The 14377-nt window shown below is 41.3% G+C and overlaps 1 protein-coding gene across 2 annotated transcripts in view; it reads left to right on the top strand.

Moving 5' to 3' along the window:
• efr3a (EFR3 homolog A (S. cerevisiae)) overlaps positions 1-14377 on the top strand; it is a 592036-nt gene that overhangs the window by 557614 nt on the left and 20045 nt on the right. For both annotated transcript variants that reach the window (XM_050074483.1, XM_050074482.1), the window contains exons 14-19: positions 725-897; positions 2145-2220; positions 6779-6940; positions 10244-10375; positions 10641-10708; positions 13466-13593. In XM_050074483.1, the coding sequence (XP_049930440.1) occupies positions 725-897; positions 2145-2220; positions 6779-6940; positions 10244-10375; positions 10641-10708; positions 13466-13593 (739 nt within the window). The remainder of the gene's footprint in view (positions 1-724; positions 898-2144; positions 2221-6778; positions 6941-10243; positions 10376-10640; positions 10709-13465; positions 13594-14377) is intronic.

The following is a 14377-nucleotide window of genomic DNA, read 5'->3' as shown; positions in this document are numbered from 1 at the left end:
CAACTGTGTGATGTCATCATGTCAATATGGACCAAAATCTCTGAGGAATGTTTCCAGCACCTTGTTGAATCTGTGACACCAAGAATTAAAGAGGGGGTCTAACCCGGTACTAGCAAGGTGTACCTAATAAAGTGGCCAGTGACTGTATATTGGCCAAGATTTCAATGCAGGAGAATAAAAAAGTTTTTTTCAGTGTTGAAGCAAAGATAGAGGGGCTTTCCTTGATATTATTTTTACTGAGAAAGTCTTTAATGTAATACAATCTTAAATAAATTGTGTAGACGGTTTAGGGAGGTCGTCTCTGTGTGTGTTCAGACACATGTTTCATGTCGATCACTCCTGGAACCATTTTCAACAGCACATGAATCTGTCCTAAATCAGAAACATCAAACTCCCTGTTCTTCACACTGGTCATAAATAATCGCATCAGCGTCACGTACGAGACGAAAGGTCAACATTTAGACAGTTTCAGCTGCTTGTGAACGTAACCTTTAAGCTCTGTTGAAGCGTTGTTTCTCGACGATCCTCCCTGCGGATTAATCGCATCACGCTGTGATAAGTCGGCTCACACCTTCCCCCCCCCCCCCCCCCCCCCTCTACCTCAGGTAACCTCCGGCTTCAAGTCCAAGTCCATGGCAGCTGCGTTGCCTCCTCCCTTCCTGGANCGCTGTGATAAGGCGGCTCACACCCTCCCCCCCCCCCCCCCCCCCCCCCTCTACCTCAGGTAACCTCTGGCTTCAAGTCCAAGTCCATGGCAGCTGCGTTGCCTCCTCCCTTCCTGGATCCGCTCTTCTCCATCTCTCTGATGGAGGACAGCGAGCTGAGGCAGCTGGTGCTGGAGATCCTGCACAACATCATCGATCGCCATGACAACCGTGCCAAGCTACGCGGCATCAGGTACAAAGTACAACATGAACTGTGTCACTGTACACTGCTCGTGTTGATCAACATGCAGTGTAACTGATCCACATCTGATATTAAACACTGAGCAGTGTCAGTGACTCTCAAACTGGTCTCTATTATTGGTTTCCCATCAATAACTGGTGTACATGTGGATGGTGGTGGAAGTATTCAGATCTGTTCCAAGAGGACACGTCTCTAAAAAGTCAACTTTTCATAGTGTCAGAAAAACAGCCCACTTTTCAGCGTTATAACGATGCATTTTCTAGTTGATCCAAGAGGGGTTTTAAGGAGTTTATTGAGCTTCAGAAGGAGGAGAATTTTCTCAACACATAAAGAAACACTTCATCCTCCAGTTCGTCACAAACATTCAACATCAGCACATCTGGAGATGCATGGTTTTCACCGGACAGGAAGGGAATGAAATGTAGACAAATATAGAGCAGTAAAAAGCACCATATCTACCTCTGAGATGTGAAGAACTATAAAGGGTCCATCCCAATACCCCCCCTTAGCCCTACCCCTACATTTGCGCGTTCCCACGAGGGGTAGTGGTGTCCCAATTCCTTTTTGCGTGTAGGGGTAGGGGGCATAACGAGGGGTAGTGGGTATGAAACTAGCCCTTCAGAGCGAGGGATTTCAGATGCTGACTTGCCAGCGAGGGTTAGATGTCGCCATGGCTACCACCGAGCAAGAGACGGGGAAAAAGTTCATACATAGCTAACGTTACCGTCGTCAGGTTGCTTGTTAGCTAGCTAGCTAGCTCACACTATCTGGCGTCTGTCATCTGTCCTGTTCTGCAAAATTGTCAGATTTTTCACGTTACGATAACACGCCATAACTATGCTGCCTCGTAATGTTAGCTGGTTAGCTAGCTAGCAGAAGTCCTCTGTCGTCTGGCGTTCATCAAACGAAGCATGATGAATGTGGCAAACGCGATTGGTAGGATGAGCTCAACTGGAGACTCCATTGTAGATGCCGGTTGGAAATGTAGATGGCTCGCAGCTTCCTGTTTAAAATAGTTATGTATGCGTGAGCATAACCGACACGGTGACGTAGTGAGTGGTGTCCTAATTCCTAGGGAAAGATTTCCACCCCTACCCCTCGTTGCTTCATTTCAAGGGCCAAGAGGTAGTGGACAAGGGGGGGGTATTGTTACAGAAAATGAAAATATCTTAAATATGTACTTAAGTGCAGTATTTGAGTAAATGTACTTAGTTACATTGTGTTTGTCTCTGTTGCAGAATCATTCCTAACGTTGCAGCACTGAAGATTAAAAGAGAGAAGATTTCCAAGCAAGATGTTGCATTCATGAAGAAGGTAAAAAAAAAATCTAAGCTGCTCTTATCCTGCTGTTCTTCCTGCCTGGTCTCTGTTCTTTATTATCAGCGGAGGTCTTAAAGGAAAAAATCAAACACATGCAGTCTTCTGCGTCTAAAACTGATACTGAGCTGACAGTAAAGAGTTTCGAAAGATCAACAGAAACTAACACAACTGCCCAGTGTTACCCTTGTAGTTAGCTGCTTGTATTTGTCATTTGTATCCCATGTAGCTAAACCACGAACACTAATTGTTCATTCAGAACTTATCTTTTGACAATTACCCATCACCCAGTACCCATAAAGTGGCTTAAAGTCTGTAAATTCCTCCTTCAGTCAGGTTGAATTTACAGTTGTTGGAATAGATTCCTACGAAGGAGGATCAGGGCCACGTTAAGGCGAAAAGAAAATCTTGGAATTCGAGAATGAAGTCGTAGATCTATGGGAGAAAAAGTCAAAATATTACAAGACTAAACTCTTAAGTTTTGGAGACAAAAAGTCACAGATTAAGACTGAAAAGTAACATTGTATAAAAAGCTGTTTTTCGGTCTATTGGTTTTTTAATTGATTGTCCTGAACCTCCTGCCAGATGGTAACAGTTCAGACATGGAGGGGCCGGGGTGTTTACTGTCTTTCATTTTGAGTTTGTTGGTGTAAATAATGTCCAGTCCAGGGCGCCTTCACCACACGATGGAGGCTGTGACGTTCTGCAGCTGTGCAGCAGGCATACCACACTGTGGCGCTGCTGGTCAGGACTGACGTAGTTTGGCCTGCTTCAGTTTCCTCAGGAAAAATAGTCTCTGCTGAGCTTTTTGACCAGCTGTGAAGTGTTGTTGGTCCATGTCACTGGTTCGACAGTGTGACTCCCAGGAACTTCAGTTTCTCCAGCACCTCCACTGTCTCCCCCTGTGTGTGGAGGGAGGCGTCCTCCAGAAGTCAGTGACCATCTCCTTGGTTTTGGAGGTACTGAGGACCAGAACATTGTCTCCACACCACTGAGTCTCATCCTCTTCAGAGATCAGGCCCACTATAGTTGTGTTATCAGCAAATTTGATTATGGTGTTTGAGGAGTGGATGAGGGTGCAGTCATGGGTCAAGAGTGTGAAGAGGACTTAGCACACAGCCCTGGGGGGTACCAGTTCTGAGAGTTAAGGGTGGAGGAGTTGTGCTTACCCACTCTAACTTGCTGCGGTCAGTCCTCGAGGAAGTCCATGACCCAAGAACACAGGGAGGAACTGAGGCCCAGGTTGTGTAGTTTTGTGAGCAGCTTGTGAGGGAGGATCATATTAAATGCAGAACTGAGGTCTACAAATAACATCCTCACATAGGTGTTTGGTGTCTCCAGGTTAAGACAACCTACTTTCATTTAAGATGAAATGATAAAAATGAACTCCTCAGAAAAGTCTTTTGCAATAAAAGGTTTCTCAATATTATTAAAAATAGAATCTTTCCCAAATGGGCGTTTTTTAACCTCTCACGCAGATGTCTTTATAAAACATGTCCATCAGGATTTTTTTTTTTTTTGTGCATCAGTAAGATGTGTTAGCATCTTCAAGCTTCAGGTTTGTCATTTAAAGACATTGTGGAGTGTATTGACCCTGACAGGAAAAGCCCATCAGCACATGGCATTTCCAAAAAGGGCCCACAGTTAAAGTTGCTCACCTGTTGGTCACACCTGAGCTGTAACCTTTACCCACACACCCAACACCTGAAAGAACAACTGCAGGGCTGAAACCGTCCACTCACATCATCACCAGAGCTCAGAGCAGATGAAGCCACCTCACAGACTCTCGCTCACTGTCAGAGGTCATTAATGCTAATTGTATTCATTAGTGCTGAATAGAAGTCATCGGCCTTCACTTTGCATTTACGTCAAGCATATAAATGCACGAGCAGGGCTCTGACAGCGTGCACTTTTATTTATTTTATAAAGACCATCACTGCAAGAGGAGGCCTCTGACACACTGGGACAGTTTGAGGCTGATTCATAGTTAATGGGTTTAATCTCTTTAGTGGACGGCACTGTGGCGTTTTTATGATCAGGCACAATAATGATTTTATTCATATCACGGAGGGGAGAGCTGCTGTGCCAAGTATGATACATGTTAAGTGTAGGGTTACAAATAACCCTCTTTTGGTTTATAAAGTGTCAGAAGATAATTAAAAATGTCCGTCATCCCTTCTTAAAGCCCTAGACGTCTTGTTTTGTGCGACTAACAGGCCATATTCCAAATATATTCAGTGTAGTGTCACAGAAAAGAAAGAAAAGCAGTACGTCCAAACAAACCAAGAGGTGACCTTTTTTAAAAAAAAGATACATCTTGTGATACTCTTTGTTTCCTGTCATGAAAAGAGGATGTATATATTAATACGTTGTGTCTGTGTGCTCTGTGACATAGACCTTCATTTTTGTTATGAACACATCAGTGAGCCACACTGTGTCACAGGGTAACATATTTCTTTTTACCATGAACACACACACTGTATTTTATTTTGACTCAGTCCCACACACACTGTCCTGCTGACACAGATACTTACTAAAGCACTAAATGTGGATTAATCCACCGCTGAAAATAGTCCCCAACAAAGTCACTATTTCCTCCTGTTTGTCTGATTTAAATCTACAGTGAGCACCTGTTTGAGGAAATTAATAAACATTTTTTAAAGAAGGAAACCATATATTTGTGTTTTTAAAGTTGTACCTCTTCAGTAGGAAGCAATGAGCTTAGATTTGAGAGCCACAGACGGGAAGACAGGAAGTGAAGAAGGGCGAGGTCCTACTGGACCTTTTTCGAGAAAAAATATGCACGTAGTGGATGGCAAGAGACAAATGATTTTCTTGTTCCAGTTTGAATTGTGCCATAAATTATACACAATATTTGTCAATTAAAAAATGATTTTGCAAGTCAAGAGAGTCACAGTTTGCTGGAAAACTGTTGGATTATAAGACTGTGAAAATACATCATTAAAGACAATGCAAGTAGCGTAGGTGACGTCATAGCTTTCTCTCTTGCTGAAGCAACGATACCTGTGGGTTTTGTAGTGGGATGTACTCGCACAAGCAACGAGTCTTGCTCATTCTGTCCCCTCCTGGCTGATAAAAAGACAAAGGGTCACTGGATAAAACACATCAGTTAATATTAAATTGATTTTAGCTGAGTCACCTTGCTAGCTGGCTAGTGCACGTGACGTATATTGTGCAAGGTGAAGATTGTAGTTCACTGAGCAGTTTCACACAAAACTAAATGGTCCTACGACAAACTGTGGTATTCTTGACCTGCAAAATATTCTTTTAAATGGACAAACATAATATGTGTCATTTATGGCACATTTCAAATGAAATCAAAAAATTATTTGTGTCTCACTGTTGACTACCACACACATTTTTTTCCCAAAATAAAGTCCCACATGGCGACACCAGACGGGGAGGGGCCTCACCTCTCTGCTGCAGACGGACTAACTCATTGTTGGTTTGGATCGTTACATGAGATTTTTATGCCTCTGCGTTTTCGATAATCGTGGTCTTAGGCGTTATGTTTCAGGTTGTTGGTCATATGTATATACCTGTCCGTCCCATCCTTGTTACACGATATCTCAAGAACACTTCAAGGGAATTTCTTCAAATTTGGCACATATGTCCACTTGGAATTAAGGATTAAATAATTTGTTTTTGGTGGTTATAGGTCAAAAGTCAAGGTCTCTGTGACCTTGTCTGTGTTATTTTTGCGAATGCGATATCTTAAGAACATTTTGTGATTAAAGATCAAACTGTGCTGATTGTATTGTATCTTCTGTGTGTGAAGCAACCATGTTTTCACAGACAAGGATATAAACTGTAAGAGAAACTTGACTGGTGCGTGGTGGCATGCAACTGCAGGGTGATAATTCGAGTTTTAAATTAAAAACAGCAAAATGATTCCTTAAGCTCAGAAGTGTACCTGGTGCCTGAACACCAGATATTTGTCTAGGTCACATGTCATGGACATTGATGTGAGGAGAGGAGCCAAACTGACAACCACCAGGTGATGTGTTTGAACAGGTGTTGAAGAAAGCTGGGAGGCTTTTTCTGGGTCATAGGAGTGGGTCATGTTCAAAACCTCCATTCCTCGAAGCTGTGGCAAGAAGGTCATAGTTGCTTGTCTCTGGGACAAACCAACCACCCGCTGGCGGACTTAAGAAGTAAAAGAAGCCACCAGGCTGAAAGACGACAGGTGCTGGCAGGCCAGAAGGACTTCAGCTTTGGTGGTTGCAGGAAAACAAGTTTGAAGTCCACTAGAAAAAGAACATGGCCAAAAGAGAAGACAGAGTCTGACCTGGTCTTTTTTCACCTGTACTGGGAATACAGTCTGCATACTAATGAGCTCAGGTGGCAGACTAAATGAACAAGAGCCTAAATTTTGACCTCCCAGATGAAGAAAAAAACACTTTTTAAAGAGTGTGTTTAGTAACGTTTTCTATATGATTCCTCTCTCCTCTTCTTCTCTTTTTTATTTGGATCCATTTCTCTGTCCTCTAATGTTTTCTCTTGTTTTTCTGCCTCTTCCCTCTTTCATCTCCAGCACGGCCAACAGCTCTACCGTCACATCTATCTGGGCTGTAAAGAGGAGGATAATGTCCATAAAAACTTTGAGCTGCTCTTCACCACCCTGGCCATTCTGACCATCGAGCTGGCCAACGAGGAAGTCGTGATCGACCTCATTCGACTCTCCATTGCTCTACAGGTAATCTCAGGTTATTAATTTCAGCAGATCTTGGTCATATGATTTGGTGGTGTTTTATCTTATATCTGCAGATTTGTGACCTCACAAGCAAAAAACACGCTGATCAGAAATACTTTGTTCGGACAAATAAGAATTTTAGGTTGACGTGTTGAAATCCACTGACTGAGGACGGGAAAATGTTGAAGTCTGTGATGTGATATTTAAATTAAAAGTTGTAAGTGTTGCACAAAATCTTCATATAGAGACCCAGTCGCTAGAATAAAGATCAGTTGCCACCTGACAGACAGTTTTAAGCTGTCTAGAGCAGTGGTTCCCAATTGATGGGTTGCGGTCCAAAAGTGGGTTGTGGGTCCATTCTGAATGGGCCGCAAGTTAAAAATACACTCTGTTTTTAAGTACAGTGAATTTCCAGCACAGAGCTTTCATTCTAAAGGGCTGTTTACTGCAATAGAGTGAGTGAATAATGGACAGCTGCTTGGCAGAGACAGCAAACTAGCTCGACGACCAATATGCAAGTCCAAATGCAAGTATGGCGCTGAATATATTAAACTGTGTAGACCTTGAACTAATGACGAAGTTTTGGATTGATGCTCACTCTCAATGCACCATGCACCATGTAGGGAATTTACTGTAAAACTTCAATTAAAGTCTAGTGCCAATTAAACCCCAAGTCCCTTTCACCCTGTGTGGCTACACATTTTGACAATTAGAGGCCTGCTCTGGTTAACAAGCAGTTCATTTTTAAAGAAGTTCTTTGGATGTATAAAACTGGGTTGTTGGCTACTTAAACTTATGTGTCCATTCCTCAATTACCCTGTAAGTTATTCATTTTCCTTTAGTCTGTAAGGGTCCTCAGATCAAAAGAATCAAAAGGGTTTTTCAAGAGTTAATCCAAGTTGTGAGATTGTTTTAACAGGATAAAGTGGTGTTGTGTCTGTATGCTGGGAGCCGTAATCCTCAAGTGCCGTACACAATTTGATTGTATTTCCTGGTCTTTGCTGATCAACAGTTTTGTGTGAAAGGAATTAAAGACCTTTTTGTTTTTGGTTATTTAAAGGAGCTATATGTAAGAAATCCAAAGCAAATAGTTGTAAAATCCTCCTAATATGTCACAGAGACTAAGGAATAATGTTCATATAACATACTGATCTCACCGACAACAATAGTACAGCCAGAATATTCGCATTTAAAAAAATATTTTACAGTCTGCAAATCATGTTTATGTTTTGACTTTGTGTTTTGACCTGTTGCGCCACCCACCGCCGTCTACCAGTCACGCAGTCAGTAGAGTCTCAGCATCAGTTACAGTTACGACTGAGCTACAGCAGCACGGCAAGCAGCATTAGCAGTGTCCCGGTAGCAGTCTCCTCAGCTGTATCCTGGCAGCAGTGTTAGCAGCAGAGAAGCCAGACTTGCTCGAACGGTCCGCTGGAAAACCAAAGATCAAGCACGTGGCGATGGTCACGGCAGCCGCCCGTGGGCAGACAAATCAGTCTCCAGCGTGCCGCTGTCCAGCAACCTCAAATCTGTAGGGGAGGGGGGGCAGACACGACTCGCGGCAGTATTTTGAATTTGAGTGCAGTAACCGTTTGGGCCACATTCTTACATACAGCGCCTTTAAGCAAATAATATCCCAGGCTACTAATTGAAGTTTTACAGTGGGCAAAAATATAAACTAAAGTGGGGAGTAAAAAAAGTAAAATATCTGTGAGTACAGATTACTCATGACCAGAACAAAATGTATGAAATAAATAGGATACAGAAAGATATAACTAAATGGGAAACATTAAAATTGTTCTTCAGCTCTAGGAACGAGGTGGTGAAAATGNTATATAAAATTAAAAAAAAAAAAAAAAATTAAATGGGAAACATTAAAATTGTTCTTCAGCTCTAGGAACAAGGTGGTGAAAATGAATATATGGCCACGATTGCTATACCTCTTTTTAATATTGCCAGTCAGAATTCCAGATTCTCAGTTTATCTGGGCCAGAGCAAGGCCAAGGGGGAAGTTCAAGACTCTTCAAGTTGTCAAGTACTATTATGCAGCACAAACAGGGTATATGGTATTTTGGTGCTCTCTAGCTTTTTACCCGAAATGTAGAAAACTCTGTAAACTCCAGCTCTCAGATAAATGTAGTGAAGTGAAAAGTACAATATTTCAATCTGAAATGTAGTTGAGGAAGGTAGAAAGTCTCCAAAATCTCCAAGTATATAAAAGTACTTCTACTGCCTGTGGTTGTTAAGATCATTATAATACTTGATACAAGAACCTCGTAGAACTCAACATTCTTCATGGTGCACTAATCTCCAGGATCCTCAATGTGATGATGTTGTATTTATGGCATCAGGTGTGATGTTTCCGTGGCTGATGAGTCGCTGTGTTGTCATCGTCAGCAGCCGAGTCCTTAATGTCATTAGACTGGAGACCGCACGCAGGTCCAATAAAACCTCCTACATGTGAGACGGGAGAGAGGTGTGAAAAAACTCTGCACACACGCTCCGACACACATGCCAGCTGCCTGTTTGTGTATCACGCTGAGAACTTATCACTCCGAAATGTCACAGAGTTGTAGACAAGAGGCGAACACACACACATTCGTAGTACCATGTGCACGTTCGCTGGGAACATCTTAAATAACTCTTTGGATTCTTATAGAATGACGTATAAAGTCCAGAAAGAGACACATGTTCTCAGATCTATTTGTGCAGGACTTCCCAGGGAGATCGAAAACACACACACACACACACACCTCTGTACTTCATCATTTCACGATAGCTAATGCTAATGAACACAGGATTCATAGAAGACAGGGAGATTTCCTCTAGCACCACGTAGGTCACAGGGAGGAGCATCTGCTTCTTTGATTGTCGTGCTGTCAGTCAAAAGGTTGTCATCATGGTAATGACCCGTGGTTGACCCAGCAAACACAGAGGGCTTAATGGGATGAACTGCATGTCTTCACTGCCTGTAATGTGTTTCTGCAGTCATTTGTTAATGACAGTCATGATGGGAAGTAAAGATTTGTTGATATTCATGTCCTCCTACGTTCAGATGTCAAATCCGGGAAGTCCTCTGGCCTGCTTTGTTTACGCCAGGGCTGCAACTAATAATGATTGTCATTATCAGCCATTCTGCAAATTGTTTTTTGATTAATTGTTTTGATTATGACAAAGCAAACAGGGAAAGAAATGTCAAAACTACATTATAAATATTGAATAATTGAAAAACCATTGTCACAAGCGGTAGTCTGTACAATTCTGATTGCTCATCCTTAATGTGTGTTGTGTGACTGGTTTGTGCAGGACATGGCTCTGACTAACGAGGAGAACATGCCGATGTTTATCCGCTGTGGCATCATGGCGTTGGTGGCGGCGTACCTTAACTTCCTGAGCCAGATGATTGCAAACCCTCCCTTCTGTCAGCACGTCAGCAAGGTGTGTCACCGACTCATTCTGACTTCACTGTTGCTTCAGGTGTTGATGAAGCGTCATGATTCTTGAGCTCTTGATAAATGTTAGATACCACACTGTAAAATGTTCTCTATGTAAAACTTGATCCTGCTTTTCAGACTTTAAAACTTTAAAGTGTAATAATATGCTGATGATGCACCGCTGTTTTTGGCTGTTAAACATAGTTTTTAGTTGCTGTTAATGTCAGTCTTCGTTATACCCTTGGCTGTTTACGTGGTTGTCTCTTTAGGTTATTGAGCTGAGGAACATGGATGCTCCGTACCTCCTCCCAGAGCACATCTTCAGGGACAAGTGTCCGTAAGTATCCACTACTTTACAAAGCTGAGCTTTAGATTTATAAACACTTCTAGGTTGAGGTGAGGCTCAGCACAAATCTAACAACCCTGCAGCCATAAAAATCATCATAACATTGGAGCAGGCAAATCACAGTACTGTTTTTGGTACAAAAAGAAATGTTTCAGTGCAACAAGCAGTGTTAATTTCATTGACAAAAACTATGATGAAATGTTTTTGTCAACCACCTTTTTTCCATGATGAAAAATGAAACAATAAAGAGCTAGAAATAGATGTTGAAAATAAAAACTAAGAATGATGAGATGAGACGTGAGGAAAACGTTTGTGGTGAACTATCGGACACTGAAAGCCGAGAACGGCAATGCTTGTAATTGTCTTCAAATGCCTTTTGAGCGACAGGCTGGTAAACTCCAGTAAATAGTCTGCACCAGGATGTTTTACTAGCCAGCAAAAACACTCATAGCTGAGCAGCATCAGCCGTTGGTGCGAGTTGTGAGCTGTAATTCAGCAGTAAATAATCAGCCGTGTGTGTCTGACTGTGGATGGTGGAGCTGCTGAATGGATTTGTGGAGTTTGTTAGTTGCAGCGGTGGCTGTTAGCAGCTAGCTCCGCTCGCAGCCTTCACAGCTTCACCCCGCAGGACTCCACTCAGTCCGGACTGCAGAAGGTTTGTGGGTCGATGGTGTTTGACAGGCAGGTAGGAGGCTCAGTTATCTGTGAGTGTAGCTGTGCTGTAAGTAAACAGTCTGAACTCAGATCAGTTTTCTCTGACAGAGATGAAAGTTTAGTTTGAATCACCAACTCTGTGTCTATTTCTAAAAGTTTTTCTTCTTCAACTTTCCCAGTCGTCTTAAAACTTCAGTATTGTATTTTTCTGGTGTCAGTCTGATGAAAACCAAGAAAAACTCCCCAGACATGTGTTTGTTGTTGTTGTTTCTGAAAGAGCTCAGGAAGCCCCTGAGTCTTATTTGTGCGAGAGCTCTTTATTCCAAATGTTGAGATCAGAGTCACTCCACTAAACGTAGTTCTGATGTCTGTGAGAACAAAAACATCTCTGATACAAAGGAGAGATCCACTTGTGAACGTTCAGCGTGCCTGAGGTGAGATTTTTGGAGATTTAGTTTTTAAAATCAAGTTGAAAAAAAAAACAACAACCCTAAACTCTGGTAAAAACATGACGGCTTAAAGCCAAAGGTGAGATCAAAATGTCGAGGATGTTTTCTGCTAAACCCTTAAATCTCTTGTTTGTGTTTCAGCTATTATTCATCAGAATCTTTTTCCTAGCATCCTCCTTAAAATTCACTCACTTACCAATGTTTTCACTCAGCAGTTTCATAGTGCAACCATAGTCTGGAACTTCTAGGCACTGAGCAGCTGCCCTGCATTAACCAGAGCTCTCTTATGTAGAGGTAGGGAATAGTATGATACACAGTGCTGGTTATCAGCTGTCAATATGAGCCTCCTACTATCCATAATCCCTTCCAGTCTTGGATCACATCCTGTACTGGTTTGCATCAATATCAAACAGATTTTTTACATATTTACTTGAAAAAGATAGATTCAGATTCTGGCATCTTGGTGTTGCTATTTGATATCTCTTGTTCAAATGTCCTGGAAACACAAACTGAACCAAACGGAAAAAAACTCCAAGGTTTACACTGAAAAAAATGGTAATTGGACCAGCTGAAAAAAATACTTAAATTCTGTTACACCTAAATTCCCAACAAATTAAATTTGTGTTTAGCTGAAATCAGTCAAACTATTTATTTTGCCAAAGATAAAAACTTACATTCACACAATAAAAACCTGAATTATTATTATCATTATTAATACCATACAGGAATTTTTGTCACAGCTAAAACTTTTCATTTTGGAACCTAATAAAACCTAAAACCCTAACCCAAGAACACCTTAAGGCCATTTCTTTTAATCTGTTACAAACGTCAACTTGGACCAAAGAATACACTAATTAGAAATTCGTGGTTGAAGGTCGATGGTCAAGTTGTGACCTTAGTGTGAAAATATATTAAGTATTTGGTCAGACACTGAATTGGTGACTCCAATCTTGGGTGTCCAATTTGAAACTGTGCTGATTGTATAGATCTTCTGTGTGTGAAGCATCCATGTTTTCACAGACATGGATGTAAATTGTGAGAGAAACTTGACTGGTGCGTGGAGTATTACAACCGTGGGGCCGTAATTCTAGTTTACAACTCAGATTTTACCATAAATAAAAGCGAAATTTGCTATAATATACAAGTAGAATTTTTATTTCAGACAAAACTAAAACCAGTCAGTTACAGTCAAAGGTTAATTTAATAAACATGCTATAAACAAAGACAGGAATTTACTCTGCAAAAGACCTTAATGTTCATTGTGATGTCTTTTTTTATGTACTAGAAAATAAAAATAAAAAACACAAACACACCCAGCAGTCTCAACTTCACCTGAAGCTCCAAAATCACCGGGCATCTGCTGATGAAACATGATTATGAGATTATAAGAACCAGAATCTATTTCTGATTTTAAATCTCCCCTCTAGTATGACCCTCTGCAGTGAAACATGCAGGGATTTATTTAAGTTACTAAATTTAGATGTGAGTGCTTTTCAGCTTCTGGACAGCTCAGTTGACTTTATTTAGATTGTGCAGACACCCCAGACGTTTATCCAAATTTAGCACTAAGTCATCCTGATACGTTGTTGGAGATATGTGCAATTTCGACGGTCGTAGTTTTTACCCCTCTCCTTCTTCTTCGCAGACTCCCTGAATCTCTGAACAAGGAGGACAGACCGCTGTACTTCCAGACAGCTGACATGGCGGAGTGTCTGGCAGGACCAGGATACAACGCAGAGAGACTCTCCATCCCATACGTTCCCCAGGTCACAGGTACGACTGACCAAGTCACACTCTGCAAACTACATGGAGCTTTACAGGCTCTTTTATTCAACTTCGAGGTGTTTCTCATATTTTAGTTTTCAAGTTTAAATTGATTATTATCACCATGAGCCCAACAGTTACAGAGAAACAGTCGTTGGCAAAAGAAAATCTTGCAATTCAAAGCAAAATCTGAAACTCAGACATAAAGTTTGAATAAAGAGTTAAGATATAAACATAAATAAAGTGCTACAAATTTGTGTTGATGGAATTGCTAATAAATAAACTGAATGTAAATATCTGTAAAATTTGAACAGAAAATCCTACACATTGCTTTTGCTCAGCCTCACAATTTATTAGTAACACTAACGTTTTGGTCCTCCAGGTTTTCTCCATGTTTGTCTTGTTCTCTTGTTCTGTCATTTGTGGGATATGTGACATATGGTGCACAGACTGTTGTCAGTTATTGAGAAACACACCCACAGCTGATTAACTCCCTCACATCTGTGCACACCTGTGAAATGGGTGGGGCAGTTTCTATTTAAAGGGGAACTAATGTTTTTTTCAACCTGGGCCCTATTTTCCGATCTACGTTTGTCTAAATGAGTGATAGGATGTTCAATATGTGACATGTCTCCAGTATGAAGCTAGGGCTGACCTGCCTGCAGCCCGTGAGCACGCGATATATTAAATGATAGACAGACAGCGTCAAACAACGTCAAAATACGTCCACTAAAAGTGCATTTTTTTCACACAGATAGGCTCGGATTGTTAGTATAATTATCTGACAACATAA

This window comes from Epinephelus moara, chromosome 21, assembly GCF_006386435.1.
Source record: "Epinephelus moara isolate mb chromosome 21, YSFRI_EMoa_1.0, whole genome shotgun sequence".
Classification (NCBI taxonomy): Eukaryota; Metazoa; Chordata; class Actinopteri; order Perciformes; family Serranidae; genus Epinephelus; species Epinephelus moara.
Note: the sequence above shows the minus strand (reverse complement) of the source record. Positions and strands in the feature narration are given on the sequence as shown.